This window comes from Pectinophora gossypiella, chromosome 21 (genome assembly GCF_024362695.1).
Source record: "Pectinophora gossypiella chromosome 21, ilPecGoss1.1, whole genome shotgun sequence".
NCBI classification, from domain to species: Eukaryota; Metazoa; Arthropoda; class Insecta; order Lepidoptera; family Gelechiidae; genus Pectinophora; species Pectinophora gossypiella.
The window spans coordinates 3,415,132-3,437,535 of NC_065424.1; the positions used below are offsets into that span (position 1 = coordinate 3,415,132).

At 39.3% G+C, this 22,404-nt stretch overlaps 1 protein-coding gene across 7 annotated transcripts; it reads right to left on the reverse strand.

Moving 5' to 3' along the window:
* Positions 1–184: 184 nt before the first annotated feature.
* LOC126376503 (far upstream element-binding protein 3) lies at positions 185–22,348 on the reverse strand. Of its 7 annotated transcripts, none has more exons than XM_050023940.1 (17): positions 22,146–22,348; positions 21,798–21,910; positions 20,286–20,443; positions 18,318–18,456; positions 15,873–16,026; positions 13,329–13,457; positions 12,371–12,559; positions 11,855–11,985; positions 10,998–11,088; positions 10,123–10,294; positions 9,598–9,758; positions 8,826–8,978; positions 4,926–4,982; positions 3,741–3,870; positions 3,276–3,487; positions 2,822–3,010; positions 185–1,301 (listed from the first exon to the last, which is right to left on the reverse strand). In XM_050023940.1, the coding sequence occupies exons 1-16, from the start codon at positions 22,227–22,229 to the stop codon at positions 2,822–2,824; spliced, it is 2,262 nt and encodes a 753-aa protein (XP_049879897.1). In that variant the 5' UTR covers positions 22,230–22,348; the 3' UTR covers positions 185–1,301. The 7 variants fall into 7 exon arrangements, with proteins under 7 accessions (XP_049879897.1, XP_049879895.1, XP_049879896.1 ...); XM_050023938.1 differs by having other exon boundaries at positions 15,882–16,026; positions 18,291–18,456; XM_050023939.1 differs by having other exon boundaries at positions 11,013–11,088; positions 18,291–18,456.
* Positions 22,349–22,404: the final 56 nt, after the last annotated feature.

Consider the following 22,404-nt stretch of genomic DNA (forward strand, 5'->3'; position numbering starts at 1 on the left):
TAAAATCATCATCAAATTATAAAATGTACACGGTAAACAGAAAGGAGACGTCAATACGAAGCGTCTGATATAAAATCGAGTACATCAATGATATCGCGAGGTAGATATGGTTATCACGGTAGGGTCACTTACCTCCAAGTCTGTGGAGAGAAGTCATGATTATAAATAAAAATAACACACAATATCAATCAACATACACTTTATATCTTATCATTAATACAAGAGTGACTCGGGGCGCCCCCGTCAAGCGAAGAGTTAAAGACTCGCGCGTTGAACAATATTTCCAAGGAATGTAGCTCCACTTACATTACCTTCCGATTTTCCATACACTAACACCTAATTCGTTAATCAAAGCTAGAAGTTTAAAAAATACATATTCCTATATTTAATTTGCCGATCGACGGTCATAGCCCTAAAGTTGTTGGGAGCTGTGACGAACAAGTACGATTCACAATAGTATATCTAACTTATATCTATATAAAATTCATATTATGATTTAGATTGAGGAGTTTCGAGGCTAACTTCGGCTCAGCGCGTAACATACAATGACAGTACAACCGGCGGCGGCGAGCGGAAGCCTCCCTCGCGACTCGGAGAGATTATACATGTAATATACCCAAATAAATCACAAGGTACGGGTGGTACTAATCACTCAATACAGTGCATTTACCTCGACTCCTCGTCGCGGCGGCCAAGTGTCTCTCTCTAAGCTTTCATTTCCTTATAGCTCCGGACGTCGGATCATTCTGTTACTTTAAAGGCAGTGTGGCCATTTTAACCTGTACAAACTGACATTTCAATCAATATCGACACAAAGTAGTTCAGTAAATACATGATAAATGAGAAATATACACAATAAATACAATAGACCACACAGCCGTTTAGAATTAACGTCATATCAAAGCGGTCAGAGTAAAGTAATTTAACACATCTATGACATTTGACAATATTTTATCTGTTGGCAACCCACAAGAAATAAACTACGGTATATTAACAACTAAGTTGTAGATTTGGGACGGTTCCCGACGGACTGGACTCTGCGTGGCGGCCCGCTGGCCCAAGAAAACGTTCCGAATATCGAATACAAATTAAATTAAAAATAAATGTAATGTATATTTTGGGGAGCCGCTGAGTGGAGCGGGCCGCGCACTACAACCGAGTCCGAATACGTAGAGAACGGTTGCAGTGAAGTGAACGTTTATTTGTTGTGAGCGTTTCTTCGCGGTCATCGACACTGGAGAGCTTAGTGTAAAATGTACAATCTACATGGGTGACGTCCCGCTTCCGCCGTCGGCCGCGCTCTGCAATCAGACAAACAGACATGGCAACTCATCTCTTACTGCGGCGGTAGCGGCCACCCCGACTCGCGACCCTACATCTGCAACACTACACACACTATTCAAAAACAGTCGTCCTTACACTACACCTCTTTTACATTATAGCATATTAAAATAGCATATTATACGATCGATAATTTATAAATTGCATCTAAATAAACGTCAGTCATGCAAACTGAAAGAGAATGGTCAATTAACACATGCATTCGAAAGACAATTTAAAGGTAAATAAATAAAATTCCTGTAAAATAAAGGATTATTTCTACAGTTGACAATATATATGGTATGTTTTACGATTAACCAACATAAAATAGGGTAGTAAAAGTAATAATAACGTGCAAGTCTATGGAAATAATAATATGGCTTATCGGCGATTTTATAGCTTTATAAATAATGTCCAATCACCCAATGAGAGTTAATGTTTTGTCGCGCACCATTGGTCCATCATACGAGATTTAAACGTTACATTGTGAATTCATTGTCGAATATAATATTAACATTGTAAAATACATCAATGGTGCTGATCCCTGTAAACACCATTTAATTTTATTTTAAGTTACACCCGTCATTTTCTTATCCATTGCAAAAGGGGACGGGAAATCGACAGGCATATTTATGGAACACGCGTCAATTTTAGGCAGAAATTAAAATAAAAAACAAAATTTTATATTGGGCAATAATGCGACAGAATTAAGTTGACAGCACACGTCAAACGGGTTACGTATAAGCGAGATGTTTGTTTTATTCGCCCGGGTTATTGATTCATTTTAAAATTAACAGTTGTCAATCATCCGTCCCTTTCCTTTTCGGCGGATAAAAAAATGACAGATATAACTTTAAATAAAATTAGGACGCATCTGCAGGAATCGGGGCCATTGTTAAATCTAATATATGACGACTATGTTACGCATTCTTTAAATCGTGATATGTGCTGGGGCACTTTGGTGACAAAACGACAATTATTAGCCCTCATTAATTTAATAAAAGGCATTCTAATCTCCTAGTTGTAGCAAATAGAAGCAAGTGTATGTAAAATTAAGTTTTTTCAAGTTCAGTACATGTGCGATATTACTCCATCTCTATTTTCTGTTTACTGGAATGTACTTTTATTTGACTGACAGTTATTACAAATACTTGTTGCTAGTAAGGCGCTAGATATGTATAGTTCATTATTTTCTTCAGTGCCGAGGGGAAGCTCCTGTACTGTTTCTGTTTTTGAAATGTTATGTTGCTTTATAACGTGCTACTTGGTAAAGAATATTTAAAACTTCTTTCAAATTTTTTTAAGTATTGGAAGCGTTTCGACTGTAAGTTTAGTGTAGTTAAGTCACTAACCGGCCGGCTTTAATTTACTAAGCATTCTAGGAGTATCTTAAGTTTAACTATAGGAAATCTACCCCGGGATGTTGCTAATAGACTTGTATAACTCAGCCCTAAAGTACCAGGGAGGCATAAGTTTGAGCGTGATATCAAAGGCAACTCACCTATTGTTGGTCCTGCCCGCCGCCGGAGACGCCGGCGTAGGAGTAGGGCGAGTACCCGGCGTAGTTCTGGTACATCTGGTACTGCGGCTGCGCGTACTGCGCGCCGGGCAGCAGGCCGCCGGGGGGCGCGGGGGAGGGCGCGGGCGCGGGCGCCGCCGCCGGGGCCGCCGCGCCGCCGCCGCCCGGCTGCTGCGGGGGGACGGCACGGTTACACTCACACGTATAATAAAGTTGTAAGGACCAAAATCCTTTTAAAATCCAAACCGCATTTATAAACTCTTGTGTCTGGAAATATAGGCCTTCGAAGCACTACTAGATATTTCTAAGACGGACACAACTTACGCCCTTTCATCACATTTTTGCAGTCACCACACGTACTATTGAAGTTCTAAAACGGATGTGATGGACCGTACGAGTAGGGCGACAGGTTGCATACAGGTTCTATAGAACATACCTTCATCTTGATCTGCGCCTCGATGGCCTCGGCCTCCTTCATCTTGCCGATGGAGCGGTAGTACTCGGCCCACTGCGCGCTGTAGTCGGCCTGCCCGTTGCCGCTGCCGGGCGCGCCGCCGCTGGGGCCACCGTTGCCGTTGCCGCTGGGGCCGCTCGGGCCACCGCCAGCGCCGCCGCCGCCACCGCCAGAGTTGGCTGCCGCTTGTGCCGCTGATGTTTCAGAAAAATAATTCATAATACTAAGCAGTAAACTTCGTATATAAGGTTAGCGACTATTTAGAACATAGGAATGCATTGATTTAGAACATTGTATTACAACATTTTTTTAAAAAAGAACGTCTAGTGCCGTGTGACCTATGGTGTTCCAATAATGAATTTTGACACTAAAATTCGTGATGTCACACGAAAATAAGTATTAGAATCCCAACATCATTCCTTCCTTTTTTGTGAATAACATCCTTACCTTGTTGTTGTTGTTTGGCCTGTTGTTCTATGGCCTCAGCTTCACGCATGAGTCCTAGTGAACGGTAATAGTCGATCCATTGTTGCGAGTAGTCGGGCTGGCCCGTCGCCGGGTTGATTTGTACTTGTTGCTGTGAAGTGTTATGTCAGATGAGTACGATGGTTGGTGATCTACTCCAAACTACCTCTGAACCATAGTATAATAAAACCAGGTATGCTTAAGTGACAGCTAACATTTCAAGGTCAGCCGCGCTGACGTCATCTCACCCTCCGTTGCCATTTTGTAAAAATACGACTAATATTTGCAATTTTGAACTTTTAGTAAAATATTTACTTACAGTTTTAATGATTTTTCAAGTGATAGTAATTGGGTACGTCAGTCAGTAATTCGCTTAATTTTCAATAATAAAATTTAAGCCCATGGAATGTTGGAGATACCAATTTAATGGTAACATTCATGTAACACTTACGTCCTCCTACGGCTAGCAATGGCGGCTTTTCATAGGATTGAGCATACCTTGTTTTATTATACCATGGTCCAATCTACACGACACAGGTATAAGTTTAGAATTTTTATAGAAATGGGGGGTCATCATAGCGTTATCCTATTTTCACAAGGTCCGCTTGCCTATAGAAATGTGGGGTCTGATGTCGTAAATAAATAGACGACGATATGTATTTGTTTTATGTCCAATAAAGTACCTATATAGGACCAGGAGCGAATAAAAGCCACGGAACGCGGTCGGCTGCTAATCTTACCGGGCATGTAACCTTCATGAGGATTGTGGTCTTTCAAACATGATGGACATTATGGTCCATGTTTTTATGTGCGATGACTATCAAAACCTCTCGCGCAAAACCAAATTTCGACACAGGTTGTTCGGAACGATTTTCTAACGACGTTTTGAACGATCTAACATTCTCTCACGCTTTTCCCGCAGTCGGCATGTATTCAATCCTCTTTTATTAATTCATGGACGATCTAATATATATAAAATATTTGAACTACAGTGATTTCGGTTCATATCAGTCTCCACCTTATTGTCGGAACGTTAAGAGAAAATCTTCCGTACATGAAGGACTTAAAATATTTTTGCTATCTTGTCGTAGGTCAGATTCCCGTCAAGCCAATTTAGAAAACCAATTATTTTCTAAATTGTCTCGTTTCGGGTGTTTCGTTACCTACCTGTGTTGGCGCATCGTGAGGTGAGCTGGAATCCTCCTCCGATTGCTGAGGGGAGGCCTGTGCCCAGTAACGGGAGGCATATAGGATGTTTATGTTTGGCAAACTAATATCTTTACATGAACAGTTCGTATTGGTTAGTATAATTTATGGTCTATGACCATAGAATTCTTATTATACAAATGCCGCGGGAGCATAGCTAGTGGGACCGAATTTTAAACAAAGCGATCATACTATATGAGGCAGCGGTTGTATTATAAAACTTTCCACATCATTCATTGCATCTCTGGTATCGCGCAACCATAACCATCGCTTGTTTTACTACGCAATGAACAGCGGGTTAATCGATGTCTTGGAGCGGCCGCTTCACACGCCGACGTGGGTTAACAGACGACATGCAGACGTGTAATTTAGTGCCTGTCTGTTCCTATGATTTGTCTATGATTAAAACTTGGAATGTTCCATACTGTTTAACATTCATTACCTAGGACGTCAAATTGGTGGGTAGATCATCTATTATAGTACATACTCTTTTTCCCAGACATTTATCCAGTTCATTTAACTCAAACCGAAGAATTATCAGCATCCATTTTATACAACGACTGTCACCTGACCTTCCAACCCAAAAGGACAACCAGAATATATCACAGAACAATACAGGGTGTTAGTGACATCGTAACGAAAAAAAAAATGGAACGCCTATTTTATTGTACTAAAAACGATGGTGGGTGTTTTTCTTGTCGCAAATGTTTAATTAAGATTTTCAATTTTTACTGTGCCGCAATGTAAGTCGAACAACGCGCCACACAGACGCTAAACTTACGCGCGGCTACGTTACGCGTGTGAGATACGATGTTGATATCTAGGTAGGAGTTTTCATTCTCTTGTATTTAGATGCTTAGTAGTGGTTCAACGTTTAAAAATGTTGTTTGTTGAAGTAGAACACCTACTGCCACGATTTTTCACGCACGGTACCTACCTACCAGTTATTAAAACGTTCCTAACTTATTAACAATAAAAACCCTACTCTTGCCTTACCTTAATTGTTATTCCTTCGGATGAAGTACCTAGGTAGGTACCCTAGAACATGTCACGTCACGTAGGTATGCAACATCGCGTTTCCTCCGCGGTAGGTAGGTATCACACGCACTCACAAACACAACACCTTGCTCTTTAATAAACATCAACAATCTTCCATACTTTTGCGCAGTAAATGGTCTATGATCTATCATCATAGTCGACACTACTCATTTACAGAATGAAACAAACACTCACAAACACGAAAAAAATATCCTCGAAAAACATCACGCGATTCGGGTCAAGCTTAGTATTCGACTGAGCGGAAGCGCGCGGCGGCGGCGTTAGCGCAAAGCATCAAAGGCGCCGACTAAGGGCGCCGACGACGCACCGGCCGCGGCCGCGTCGAGCCGACGACTAGAGAGAGAGAGAGAAGTATGTTTATGGTGCAAGTGACAGAGAAAGAAATAGTATCTGTTCGTATGCCTACTTTATTGGCGAGCGTTGCCCTTGACCCGTGCGCCGGCTATTCACCTGCGCATAGCTGAAGTTGTAGATACGTTATTATTATTATTGATGACATTGATAAAATTTAATAATTAGTAATTTTTATTTGTTTATTTTAAATGTGCGTTCTATGCAGCTTAAAACACAATATGGGACTGAAAAAAATCTATTATTTTTATGAATTTGGCGACAGGAAACTTCACTTGATACCTATCAACTCAAAGAAATACCTAGTATCTGTTCGTAATGCCTACTTTATTGGCGCGCGTTGCCCTTGATCCGTGAGGCTATTCACGTCCGAGTATCCATCAAGACAGATCAAACAAGCCCTAACTCGGAGGTCTTGCGTCCCAGGATCCTTTAATTATGTCTTAGAACCTTCTTGGCCTATGTGGTCCAGTGGTTGAGCGATGGGATGCGGAGGGTCCGGGTTCGTATTCCGGTGGGGACATATCACAAAAATCTGTTTATAAGGCCTTTGGTTGGGACGTTACAGGCTGATCACCTGATTGTCCGAAAGTAAAATGATCCGTGCTTCGGAAGGTACGTTAAGTCGTTGCTCCCGTCTACTAGGTACTTATGTAAGCACGTAGCCGTTACATGAATATTGTACACAGAACAGGATAGGTTTAATTAGTTCTTTACTGATGATTTAACAATGAGATTTAAAACTACGAATAACTTAGTACTTAGTACCTCGGTACGGTACCAACATGTAACAAGAAAAATAAGATCACTCCACTCGGACAATTTTTTTCTTTGAACATGCCGACATTGCCTACGCGGCGGAGTTGCCGAACTATCGATAGGTAGATTATCAATTGTTGAACTTGAAAATTGTCTAAACTATCGAAAGTAGTGATAGTAGGTACATTTAGATCGATACTAGCGATAGTACCGATAGGTCTTGCTTTGTAACAATAATGGGTATTGATCTAAAAGATTTATTTATTTTCGATTTTTGTGTAGCGAGGTTTTGCGTAGGTACTTACATACTAAGTTGGTGGATGGTTGACATAGTAGGTAACTAATTACCTAATCTGTGGTGGTTGTGTTAGTTGGTTGTTAGTTATTCTAATGACAACAAAGAATACAATTATTTACTGTTTCAACTGTTTTAGGTAGATAATGGCCCTGATTCCTATGAGTAAATGAATGAATAACCCGGTCGAATCAAAAAGGTATCTCGCTGGTAACTTAATTCTGTCGGTTGTTTTAGATTTCTGCTTAAAATTGACGTGTATTCCATAAATTTTATGCCTGTTGATTATCCGTCCATTTAAGAATAAGAATAAAATAAATTTATAATTTACGATAGACAGAGAAAGAAATAGGATCGGTTCGTAGTGCCTACTTTGTAGGCCGCGCCGCCGCCGCGCCGCCGGCGTGCGGCGCGGGGCGCGCGGAGCGGGGCGTGCGGAGCGGGGCGCGCGGCGCGGTGCGTGTGGCCGTTGACCCGTTCGAACAGCTGTTGTCTCCATTACATCGAAAATTTTCGATAATTTGTCATTATTGTTTTTTTTATTGAAATTTGGGTTCTATGCAGCTAAAAGCACAATATGGAATTGAAAATAATTAAAAACAAAACTCAAAATTTCATGAATTTTGCGACGGAAAATTCCACTAGATATTAACTCAGAATCATGGTCTGAATCATCCCTTTCAGTATTCGTTACGATGTCACTAACACCCGGTATAATATCATATCTATCTCTACGCAAAGGTTTTATCTATCTAAATTAACACAAATTAATTTCTTTAAGATAACTTGTGGCCTTCTAATAAAGTTTATGTCGTTAAGTATAAAATGTTTTATACTAAGCGAACGTATAGTCAACAAATCGAGGGCAATAATGTACGTCAAAAGTAATGTTACATTTACATTCGGCCACTTCCCACGAAACTCCTCCACTCCGTATTTCGCCAACATACTTAGATAGTGTTATTACAAAACAAAGATTAACTAAGTTTAAAATAATAATCAGTGTTATAAATATAAATAAATCTTTTCTTTTTGTTAATTTGTACACATGTATTTCGAATCGAATTCGAAATTCGAATTTCGTGGTCTCTGCCGTCGCCTTATATATTGTATCAGGGCCCTGCCTAGCATCCGCGGCACAGCAACCGCGCCGCGCGTGGATCGAATTATATCGACCTCAACTAATAGACGCAGCTAATGCTATTTACGTGGATAAACGTAGTACAGCTATTGGTAGAGACCCTCGATAGAATTCACATCGCGCGGCACGGCTGCTGTGCTGCGGGTAATGCAGAGGAAGTAGGCTGAATGTAAACGCAGGGCGATCGTAACGATTCAAGCGAATTAGTGGTGACGTAATCATGATTGTAACGTAATGTGAGGTTGTGTGTGTATACCTGCGGCTGCTGCTGCGGGTTGGGCTGGTGCCAGTGCGGGTTGTACCCCCAGGCGGGCGGGCCGCCGCCGCCGCCGCCACCGCCGCCCCCAGAGTAGTAGTCGCCGCCGCCGCCGCTGCCGTTGCTGCCGCCCTCCGGGATGAAGTTCACCGGCTACCGAACATATACAGGGTATTAGTGACATCGTAACGAATACTAAACGGAATGATTCAGACCATAATTCTGAGTTAATATCAAGCGGAATTTCCTGTCAGAAAATGTAAATTTTAGTCTTTTTTTAATTATTTTCAGTTCCATACTTTTGCGACGAAAAATTCCACTTGACGTCCAACTCAGAATCACGATGTCACTAACACCCTATATTATACTTTTATACCCTATTTAACGTAGCATGATTAGAAAGTAGGAGAGTGATATACATCATAACATAAACAGCCTATATACGTTCCACTGCTGGGCCTGTGCCTCCCCCTAATAAATCGGAGAATTTCCCATCGGGATATGTACCCGGACCTTCAGATCGCGAGCCCAACGCTCTAACCTAGTGCGCCTAGTGCGAAAAGACGAGATATGTCAGTCTAATCATGCTACTTTACAAAGAGTACTTTAGGAAATGGTAATTTGTTTTAGACTGCTACATTTACAAATAGGAACTGTTTCGTATTCTGTGGCTAGAATAGTCTGGTCTCCAAGATCGTATAAGATCGGTCGTATAGTGACGACATTTGACCAAGTTAGGCGTATTGAAATATTAGTAAGATGCGCCACTTACCATGCCAACCTTCTCGCAGATAATCCGCTTGCAGTTCTCGACGGCGTCGGGGTGTCCGCGGATGTAGAAGGTGCGGTTGTTGCGGTCGGCGCCCTGCGCGCGCCGATCCAGCTCGCAGTGCGCGCCCGACGCCGCGTTGATCTGCTTGATCACCTCGCCGCCTGCGCAAAACGTATGTATCCTCACCTTATCGATCCGGCTAAGTGCCAGCCATTTACCGCAAATCTACAATAAGGCTCGTCAAAAAAATGACCATATAGTGAGCACCAAGTAAGCGCTTTTTTGAAAAATCACATTCCGATGTGAATTTTGTTAGCAAACCCTCGCAATAGATATTAAATAAACAGTATGTTCCAAATGTTCAACGTGCCCCTCTCTTCGGACAATCGGGCATTGGTTAAATTGCGAATTATCGGCTTAAATATTGCGACCTATTTCTAACGTGACTTATTGTAAATTTGCCTGTTAACTACTTGACCGGAAAAGATGGCGTCGGAGTTATCTATAAAAGCAATAATGTTTTACCTCTTCCAATAATGAGCCCGCACTTGACGTTGGAGACGGTGAAGGTGACCCTGATCTCGGGCGCGTCCTGCCACTGCTGGTAGTCCCCGCGCTCGCCGTTGCGCTGCGAGCCCCCGCCCGAGCCGCCGCCGCGGCCGCGCCCGCCGCCCTGCCGCGTCTCCTGGTCGCGGCGCTGAGGAGAAACCACGGGTAAAGCGGGCACACCAACTAACATACCTAAGGTAGCTTAGCTCGCATACCTGACGCAATTATCCTCAGTTACTCTTAGTTTTCGTAGTTTGCAGTCTACACACAATTAACTGCGTCAGCTTAGCTAATATAAGCTCAACAGAGCTAACAATTATCGATCGATTCAGTAAATTTTGTCGAAATCAATAAGTTTGTTTTATTCGATAACTTGCGTGCCACGTGATTTTGTTTGTATTTTGACAGAACGTCATGACTTATTTGGGTTCACATATTAGCACCAATGGACAAAACGACATAAAATGACCGTGATAATTTTTTCACGAGTGTCAATTTTCTGACAACGCGGAAAGAACCCGGTGTTATGTGTCATAACCGCGTAAACCTCAAACAATGAATAGGGTAGTTTCCAACTAGTAAAATTAGTTACTTTTTACTGTGTTGTTATAAGTTACATAGAAAAAAAGAAAACATTTTTTGTCACCTTTAGATCTGTCTTTATTTAGTTCAAGTTTTTTTTTTACTATGAAAAAGAAAAATACGTCACTTGAAATAGACTTGTATACGGTTATGTGGTAGGAGGCACGTTGCGACCGAAATTGTTTCAAATATTCAATCATCAGTACGTTTCCGGTTAGATTTAATGAGTTACGATTTCAAACTACTAACGAAATATAACTTATACTTACATTCCCCATACTTACATTGACACTAGCTATGAGATCCTCTATCATCTGTCTTGCTTGTTCTACTTGATGGGGCTTGCCTTGTAAGTAACATCTGGGAACAAAACTATTATTAATAATTGCTCTATGATAATAAATATTTATTTCAGCTCTCCAGCTCTCAAGGATGCTTTTCCCGCGTAAACACAATGTGGAAAAGTGTGCTTTAGCTGTCTAAAGCACACTTTTCCACATTGTGTTTACGTTTGCTTTACAATAAATGTGACCTTTTTAATTTTATACACGCAAGGGAACATAGCCATACAGCCTGATTTGTAGTGTTGACTAGCGAGATTTTGTTAATATTTAATTTTATGATTTGAATTTTTTTTTTAAAGTATTTACTACAAAAAATGCTAGTAAACTACAATGTCAAATTTCTTAAAAATAATAGGTATCATGCCACCGGAGGCTCGTGTTGCTTTATGGCACCATGTTAGGAGAACATAAAAATGTTACTATAATGTGTAATATATATTTCAGAATGCGCACGACATGATATTGATCATAGTGTAGGTAACTTTATTACATTCCAATAATCTTACAAATTAAGGCAATTCTTTGTTTTAATTATAATAGTTACAATGTTAATAAAATATATAACAGTCAAATTAAATACCTACACTAAAATACGTCAAAACACAAATATATAAAATGCCCTCCCGAAAGCGAGCCCCGCCCGAACGTACCCATTATGCTTGCAGCGTTGCCTCTCTGAACCGCAAGTGAAATACGCTGCGCGAGGAAAAAGCCAGCTCTAGTATCTCCGCCTCCAACCCTTATACCCTTATAAAATGTTACTTATAAAATATGATGTTTACCTCTTGTCTCCCGGGCCATCATCCCTCTCCTGGTGGAATTGCACGCGGCAGCCGGTCTCGGCCTGGATCTTCTTGATCATGTCTCCGCCGCGCCCAATCACCACGCCCACTGCGATCTTCGGGACTTGCACCTGATAAGTTCCAGATGGTTAATACGGGAATATGGTTATTTTTTTGAACACCTTATTCGAAAGATATCTTAGTTTTAGCAAAGTTGTGTATTTAGTGCCTAATAATTATAAAGCGACCACTACTCCCACAACCAAAAATGCACCCAAGTTCGTGTCTTATCTTCGTAGAAGAATTTTCTAGGAATATGTAATAAGTATTTATTTAGTTAGTGTTAGATAGAATAAAATCGACTGGTCTAATCTTAACACTGGCTCCCGTACTTTGACAGATCCAACTCTAACCATAAAGTTATTGTAAAATGTTATCTTTATTCAAATACAGTCACTAATTGTACACTGGTCATTCCGTATAATATTAGTGACTTTCAAATATGTATTTACATACCTCAGTAGAGTTGGTAGCGAGGCCGTTCCCCTGGTCATGAGGCGAGTATACATCATCGTAGCGTCCGCCACCGGAGCCCGGGCCGCCGCCGCCGCCGCCCTGCAGTTCTTTGTCACACAGCAGCTCCATCACCAGCTGCTTGGCGTGCTCCACCTTGGAGGGGTCGCCTGATATGCGCAGGGGCTTCTCCTGTTTAGGGGTATATGTTGGTAAGAAGGGTTTATTTGAACGAATTTTCCGCCCGCGATATCTTCCGCGTGGACTTATCAAGTCCGTCTGTAGAAAATATCCTATGTCCGTCTATCTGTGGACCAATCTATCAAATCGGCCCACAGTCTAACCGTGACAAGGTAACAAACGGACAAACAGTTCAGAAACATTTGGATTCGGCTATAGTCTATCTCGACCACAGTGCGCCCGCCACCGGGCCGAACCATTTCAACAGCTGCGCGCACTTACATTCTCTTCATTGTAACTTTAAAAAATAATCTTTTTTTTTTCAAACCATATGTGTTTGATTTAGACACCATTCTGCCTCTTAGAGGTTAAAGTATTGACGGTGTAACTAGCTTACCCAGAAGGTGCCTATTCAGTCTTGCCATAAAGGAACTGTTTTAAGACAGTAGTTAAACAGAAACTTTGCAAAAAGGTTATATAAGGTTAGTGATTATTTAGAAGATATGAAATATTAGGCAGCTAAATTACTCAATTGCATAACAATATTTTATTTTTATCTTTTTTAAAGAACGTCTAGGACTCTGCGCCGAGGTTTTTCTTGCAGCTTCTTTTCCCCGTCTATACAGGTTGTGAGAAGCTGCAGTAGTTTTAGGCGAATGAGACGTTCGTTTTGTAAAAATTGACGATTCAAAGTGTAACCTATTTAATAAAGATATTTCTGAATTTGAATTTTGAACATAATGTAAAAGAAAAAAGTTATTAAAGACAGTAATATACTCACGTATTCAGTGTTAGGTCCGTCCTGTATCACCACCATCTTCGCTCCAGACTGTTCCTGCAGTTGTTTGATGGTCTTGCCATTCTTGCCGATGATCAGGCCCACCTTTGGCCCCGGGAGCATTATCTCCTCCTGTCGAAGGTGTCGAATTATTACCAGGGATGTTATGCTTATAGTGTAAGGGAAGACAGAAACCACGGAATTCCACTTACTACGATCATGACAGATATCAGAAATCATTTATTCAACGTAATTATCATAAACAAACTTGTTGAAGGTCAATGTAACATTTTTGAATTTACGCCGCAAGGTGTTATGGCTGAGGAGAAGAAATGACAAGAAACTGCAACAGCAACACATATTTTAAATCAATGAGGATATACATTACAAGTTATTTAATAACTAGAGGAACAAATTCAATACCAGTCATTTTTATCATTTAGGTAGTCATTAATCTTATAATAAGCTTTTTTTACATAACTTTCTCTCACCAAAAAAAAGAAGGAAGAAAGTTTCGGTCTCGGATATAAGAATAATAATTAAACAGAAATTGTTTAAAAAGTTCGACACTTTTACGGACTCTAGCCAATCTGGCTAGTCATTGACCATTCATTTATAGTATTATGTTATGACACTTGGGATAAACCCCCCTGGGTTATAAAGGCAACATTGACACAACTCATCTAAAAACCAATAATGCAATTTGACATTTGAGCATATAATAGTAAGTGCGCAATCACAACAAATGTCAAACAGAAATATTGCTATCTTAGTTGTATTGCTTCAATGAGGACTCCCCTTAACATCCCTGAACTCCCCTGGACATCGCTTGAAAGTGTTAAAATCCCTTTAACATCTAAAGCATTATTTTTTTTATTCTTAAAGCTACGATGGACAGAAAGCAGTATAAATGTCCTAAAATGTTTACATATAGGTACTAACTACAACATGACAGTCATAAAATGATAACCGACTAAGTAACTGAGTAATATACCGTATTGTTGAAGAATATCGTAATACACTTCAACCATAACACATCGCACAATGGTAATAAGTGATAAAATTGTATGGTATTAAGTGACAGGATTTTAGAAGAGAACAAAAAAAATGTGGATAATCCTTCTTGATCGAAATAGCTCATACAAATGTAAAATTTGTACTATGCCACCCCATATCATTCTTAAAGCATGTTGTTAAATAAACCAACACTTAATTCGCTCCATGAATAATCATCATCATCACCAGCCCATTAACGTTCCCACTGCTGGGGCAAGGGCCTTCCCTATGGATGGATAGGGAGATCGGGCCTTAAACCATCACGCGGGCCCAGTGCGGATTGATGGTTATTAACGACTGCTAATGCAGCCGGGACCTACGGCTAAACGTGCCTTCCGAAGCATGGAGGAGCTCGAGATGATTTTTTTTTGTGATCACCCATCCTATGACCGGCCTTTGCGAAAGTTGCTTAACTTCAACAATCGCAAACCGCCCGCGTTTACCGCTGCGCCACCGAGCTCCTCCAATAAATAATATCGCGTCGCGAGAGATATGCGGGGTCCATGTTGAGCTACATGTGAGATTAGTATAAATTTTAGGACATCTATCAAATATACGTCATTAAACATAGCTTGATTATAATGAATAGAAATATTGAGCTGAGTTGTTCTTCTGATGTCTCTTTCGCAAACTGTGTACAATACTTCTCATCAAAAATCGAAACACTTTCGAATTTAGATTCATTGAAACACGTTTAAAAATTAAAAACCTTAAAATAACCAGTTTAAAACGACATTTACGTTTCATTCCTAATACTCGCATTTTTCACCTCACCACCTGTAGGTAATAGAGGGCTTGGTGAGATGTTGGTACAATCATGATTAATATCATATCCCACTATCGCACTATTATATTTGACATTTCATTAACACTTACGGTTTAATTTCTCAAAAAAGTTAATGTGACATGGTTTCAAAGTGTACACATTAGTACTCGTGACCGTACTCAGTTCATATTGCGATGGATGTACCTCTGAGTACCCCAATCGGGATATAGTCGTGAGATATGTCAATATTTTTTTTTTGATAATCCCTACAAAACAAAAATTTGCGACAGAGGTGTTTCGAATTTTTGATGAGATATGAGTAGTGTTGCCGCTCGATAGCGCCCTATCGATAGTTTTCTATCGAACTATCGGTAGTTTACCAAAAAGCGATAATATAGATAATTAATCGATAGTATCGACTCTATCGATTGCTATTTTTTAGCGATACTATTGATAAGTAACGATACTATCGATAGCTTACTCGATATCGAAGAGCGATACTATCGATAGTTTTTTATCTTGTAACTATCGATACTATCGTTGCTTATCAATAGTATCGCCAAAAAAGAGCTATTAATACTATCGATAGGCCTATCGGTTGGGTAGATGATGTTGGCTGTTTAATATCGATAGTAAAGCTATCGATTTTTCGGCAACACTAATGTATAGTTTTCCCATGTCGTTGTAATCAAGCTATACTTAGTGAGGTGTAGCGGCTTACGTACGTAACTTACAGTGGTACCGAGGCCTCCCCCGCCGCCGCCGCGGGGCATGGGGGGCATGCCTCCGCCCCCGCCGCCGCCACCGCCGCCCGGCGCGTCCTGGTGCTGTGGCGCATTCTCGCGCCCGCGGTGGTTCACTATTTGGTTCACCAGCTCCCTAGTTGAAGGTTCCGGTGGTTCATTGTATCGTTAAGTTGGGTGGATTGTTTTGAGTCTTTGTTGTCTAGAGTATCTTGCGTTTGTAATGTAAGGGTGTCTAAGGGAGTCTTTAACAACCCTGACGCCAGGGTAAATGCGGTCGGTCGACCTTGCAAGTTTACAACCCGTACAAGAAGTGTCGGGATACAATAGTAATAATTATCAATTATTCATATATTTTTTAGTAGAAATAAAAGTGTATTAATTTGACTGGTACTTGTCAAATAGAAATGGTAAATAAATGAATTAATTTTGTCTAAATAGCACGGATTCCTAGGAAGCTAGTGACATCAACCACATGCAAGCTTATCAAGGGAAAGGCACTGTTTTACGAACGGCTCAAATGATATAAGTTTTCATTTCTATTAGATACCGAACTGAATATAGATAGATAAAATGAACTGAATATAGATAGATAATGAGTAGGTACAGTTAGGATCAAAATTTGCAGATCGAAACCCTATTAGGATAATTTCTAAGCGTCGGGAGTACTTGTCAGGGACAAACTCAATGTCTGCGACAAAAAGTCAGTAAAGACATCAATACGCCGTCGATAAAATAGTACCTTTTCTCGTAGAAATTAAGCCAAACCATAAGACAATAGCCAAGCACTTCTTTCACAACACTACATCAATTCAATCACTGAACTATGCAATTATTCAATTACTTTCAATTAACATTTCTTATTATTACTCATTCAATTAGTAATCCTGTGTAAATGTATAAGTGTTAGTAATGTTTAAAGACATGCTTAATTAAAAAAAATGTTAAGTTACTTGTTTAAGGCATTTGTCCGACTTTTGGCAACCACCAAATAAATTTGACAGGACTAAAAGTAGTTCTTTCTCTTTCTTGCACTTATTGTAAGTGAAGGACGGCACTAGTTTTTGAGCTGTCAAACTAAAATTAGCTTGTGTGCGCCCAAATAGGCAATATTTACACAAACTGCGATGCATCCAAAGCTGAAATTACAGGTTTGTAGAATAGACATACATAAATAGCCTATATACGTCCCACTGCTGGGCAAGCCTCCCCTCAATCAACCGGAGAGGGTATGGAGCATACTCCACCACGCTGCTCCACTGCGGGTTGGTGGAGTGTAGTGTTTTTTTTATAGAATAGAAATTAAAATTGAATCTAAACTTCCAATAATTGCTCTATAGTGACGTTATACGTCGGCGTCAGAATAGACAGGCTGAGGATCCGGTGGTGTAATGGTTAACAAGCTCCTCCCGTCTTGACAAGAGCTGCGGGTTCAAGTCCCGTCAGTGTCAGATGTTTTCGATTTCATTTTTCTGGTATTGACGTTAGCTATGTCGAAAATAAACGACTTTTGATATAACCTAATAATAAATATAAGAAATATTATATAACCTAACCTTGAATAGTGAAAATTTGTCTTTTTTTTTAACACAAACAAATCCGGTTTTTTGGGGAAAAAATACCGCAAGTCGGATAGATGCCTTAGTTAGTAATTAAATAAAAAATGGTGTTTAAACACTTCAAACCACAGCAGCAGTGCTTTCCATTACCATTATAATATTATCTGTGATGTTGCCAGTCGAGAAAATTATTTACACACACCCAATATTCGTTTCTTTAAAACATCAATCAAATTTTGATTTGTACTAATTCAAATCACATCATTGAGTTACAACTTAAATTGTCAACTTGACAGGCTATTCAACAGAGCTGAAAAAAAAGATAAACTAGCAAACTGTATTGCCATTTGTAGATATTCACTCAATTTTCGTCAATGTTGCCAAATGTCATGTGAACAACCGGTCAACAACCCTACAAAGCAAACAGACCTCAACATATATGCAGCCTCTGTTTTGCAAATGTCGATAGGCGTTTACGACCATCTTTTATCAAGTGCTTCATACCCTAGTATGCATTTTTATAAAAAAAAACTATTTTATATGTAAAAGCGAAAGATCTGACTCACTCATCACGAAATCTCAGAAGCAGACAGTACTAGTAGTCTTAAGTTTTGCATGAGGATTCCTTTTACGACGAAGGTTATAAGATTTTGTGAAATTCAACCCCCCCAGAGTTAAAAAAGGGGTCGAAAATTTGAATGACATTGTAAAAGTTAGAATCATGAAATTTCGCGGGCGGACAGCTAGTATATTAATTTATATTCAACTGGCAACATCACAAACGATTATTAATAATAGATATTTTATCGTAAGTAAATTCAAGCTTATCCTCTAGGACTACCCTGGAGGAGCTATAGCGTGAACTGACTTGGCCCGTGCGATGGCCTCGCGGGACCCTGTGAGGGTGCACAGGCGGTCGGGCTGGCCGCCGGAGTCGGGCGCCATCTGTATTTTGCAGCCCGACTCAGCCTGCAGCCGGGTTATCTGCTCGCCGCCGCGACCGATTACTGCAACAGAACACATGTTTAGTTCACAGACTTACAAACTACTATACAACTACATATTTGCGTTGCGTTGATAGGCCAGTATTTTCAAAAAGTTTACCATTTGACTTCGTAGGGGCCGATTTCTCAATAATGAGATAGAATTCATTCGAGGTTCATTTGTAGAATAGTCTTCTAAATTTGAATTTTTTCATATCTAAATTTTTTTTTTATAATATACGCCACAGCACCTCAACAAGCACACACAAGCGGAAAAGTTGCAGGGAGAGTTTATGAAAGTACCGCGCAGCGCGGTTTCATACAAATTCCCAGCTATAACATGCTTGGTACCGCTTCTAGGTCTGAGATAGTCGAAGTCAATGAAATAATTGTTATCAATTGAAGTCATTATGAAATTGTTAACACTATTAATGCCAATAAAATACCTACTAACTTCAAAATGGCGTTAATAGACGTTATCTAAAACGAGTTTGAGATTTAGATTATTTATTTGTGACTTTATAGATAAAATACCATGTTATGTACATACCATGTAACAAGGAAAATATATAAGTAGTTCCCTAGTTCACAATTATTTCCATTGTATTAATTTAATGAGGGAATTTCCAAGCCACATTCCCCTAAAAAAATATCATTTAACCTTCTAATTTTATGGATCATAACAAGATGTTATGCATCTTTTATCTTTGTTTTTGGGTATAATTGATTACCCTTTTTGTAATACCCAGGCACAATACATCTTACACCCATTATTATTCTGATCATAATAAAGAGAAGCAATGTAAGTAGCGATATAATGATATACATAGTGTGACGCAAATAACAAGCATCAATTATTTTCATATATGCTTCTGCAATTAAATTATATTTTTCATTATAACCTATTAATTCCTCAATTTTGATATTTTATGTTTTTGTTTTGGCTTCACTTAAGAGGTTGGGAGCCTGGTGATCTGTCACAGGTTCACACCTAATATCGACACCAGTCTCACAAAGGCACTATAGTGTGTATCATTACCCTAGTTAAGTTTACATAATTTGTGTTACCTTTGTGAAGAGAAATAAAGATTTATTTTATTATAATTACATTATTTGCCATTGAGAAGGGTACATACCCAAGTAATGACAAAATAAATAATTTTCGTGCTAAATTTCGACAATGTCATCTATATTATTTTTGAGAAATGTAGCATGGAAAGTCCCTCATTAATAATGGAACTCATTATGGATATCTTATGGATATGTTTGAATACAGGAAATAAGTTTGTAAGTGAGTCATTTACAGCAGAGAAATAACAAATTACTAATAACTTAATATTAAATTACTTTGGCCTATGATTAGTTGATTGCAATTATTTGCTTTGGAATTCATACTAGATATTGTTGAGTATTAAACATCCTAATTTACAACAAAAGATATTTTAGTTAATTGGATGGACCTTAATTCTTTAATGAGATTGATGTAAACAACAAACTAAACCGTATACAAGAGAAATGTTTGTCTGAAGACTTTTTGCTTGCACATACAATTTTCATTTTACATGCAATATTTTAAGTGACAATAAATATTTGAGCTCTTGTAAATGAAGATTGATTCTTCAGACAATGCGTAGCAGGAACATGGCTGTAAAGAATGATATTACATAACACATACTAGATTGATATAGGGGCTTTGGAATTTCAATTTAAGTTATTCCTGTCATTTTCTAATCTCCGAAAAAGAGAGATGATTGCAGCTGGTAACTTTAAATGAATGAGTGAATAAAACAATATTGTTGACAAAGGAGTTGATTCCATCCAGCAGACATCATGTAAAAAAGTATTTTGCTTACTTAGTCCGACCATCTTGTCGGGCACACGGATGTAGTCGTTGATGGACTGGTCCTGCATGAGGCCGGGTGGACCGCCGCCGGGCGCCGAGGGTGCGTTCGCGCTGGCCGCGATGCGGGCCGCCGCGGCCGCCGCTGCCGCCGCCGCTGCTGCTGTCGCACTGACCGAGAAATTATGGTTACTTGAAGAACTGCTATGTAACTATAACACGTAACATACCATCACGTCTGTATCCTCGAAGGGGTAGGCTGAGGTGTGTAGTAGACCTACTCTGCGCCAACTATGTTTAGGCTCACTAGCTAGTGCCAGTGTGTTAGATTTTTTGTTACTTTATAGCTATCATACATAATAGAAGCCACGTATTGCGACATAATGGTCACCCAGTATTTTTTAGAGCTTCCTCCCAAATAGATCCTTTTTCCTGATTGTAATTTTCAAAGCATAAACAATAATTCTTTGTAGATAATAATTACAGAGAATATTTTCTTGTTTCATACTTTTTAGACCATAATTTTTCTGTAGTCAGGTTTTAGTTTTTTAACTTATTTTTTTTCTTTAAAATTCGAATTTAAAACATTTAATTACTCAGAAACACAACATAAAGGACAATTACAACAAAACTGTATTCTTATTTCTGTTATCTGTGTAATGTCGTTGCAATGAAGGACAACAAGAGTTCTCTTATTTACAATCTTTTAGAGACTCCACACCTTGTTCCTGTTACATTTATTTGACCATCGCATTTGGCAAACTCCATCTATGATGTTAAAATGTGCAGCAGACCAATACTTTTACAGTGTTTTACTTTTAAAATATTACAGCTGGTACCTTTCTGAATGTGATGTATTGTGATTAATTGTATTAATGTGCATAAGTACCTAATTCAGTGTAGTCAGTTTCCACCATTGTTTTTGATAACAATGGAAGACCCAGAAGGATTTACATTGACCAAATTGGAGATGTCCTTAGAAAAGGTTAGTATGATCTACTCTGAACCGGCGTGCATGTATGAAGTGATTGATGAATGTGGAGAAAGCAAGAGAAGTGTTTTTTTTTATGTTATGGCAATGGGTCGCTTAGGAGTACGACCATTCTGCTAGTGTCAAAGTGATCAGAAAACCAAGAGAAGTGTGTCAGGATCGAAGCAAATGGAATTATATAGTGTCTGCTTACCCCGGTGGGAAATAGGCGTGAGTTTATGTATGTAAGTTTTTGATAACAGTCAACTCAACAGAGCTACAAACTTTTTAGTAAAATCTTGTAAAAAAATGTAATATTCTCCATGTCACTGACCACTTGCAAACAAAAACATTCAACTTTCAAAGTCTAACAAATGTCAAAATTATACAAAACAGCCTCATGACTGACACATGTTTTCAAACGCCCTCAGTGCATACAATATTCATAAAAACGATCAAATTGCACTTATAATGCAGCTGTTGATAATTACCGGGACAGAAAATGGCGGGAAACAAACAAGATCGCTCGTAAAACCCCACGAACCCCACACTCACCTCATGCTCTGCTGTTGCTGTTGATATGAATCCACAGACGCCAGTTTTTTCGCACTAGGTTCTGATCCCTCTTCCAATGGCCTCTTACCTCCGACTTCGAGCTTAGCAGCAACCTAATCAGAGAATACGTTAAAAATCAGAATACGCCAAAACGACAGATCAATCAGCAAAGAAAGTAGGTTAGATTAGACGTAGACAAAATTTATTCATAGATAAAAAGATATTATTCAAAAGAGGGTGGATTACACTTTATATTGTTTATGTAGACGGTATTGAAAAAAATAACAGTCACACAGACGGGACGGTTGTCGAAATAAAAAGATAAAGCATTTTTGGGGTTTCACTCACCAATTTCGCACGTTGTAAAGCAGCAGCAAACCCTGCCGTTTGGCTATTATTTTGAAGCGTAGCCATAGAAGAATAATCACTCATGTTTAAACTGCACTACACATTCAACTGATTAAATACAGCAGCCATGAAAATGGATCAAAAGATCCAAAAAATTATTCAATGGTTTCGCCTCGCAAAACTTGCGAGCCAAAAGACGCGGCCCATAGACTATTGGATACTTTATGGGTGAAGATAATTTCACTGCTGAGGTAAATAA

Coding starts and splice junctions, on each gene's coding strand:
- LOC126376503 (XM_050023935.1), bottom strand. CDS start 22,229: ATGAGTGATTATTCTTCTATGGCTACGCTTCAAAATAATAGCCAAACG. Junction 16,027..18,290: donor CACGCTATAGCTCCTCCAGG/GTAGTCCTAGAG, acceptor ACCTTCAACTAG/GGAGCTGGTGAACCAAATAG. Junction 8,979..9,597: donor TCTGCGAGAAGGTTGGCATG/GTAAGTGGCGCA, acceptor TATGTTCGGTAG/CCGGTGAACTTCATCCCGGA.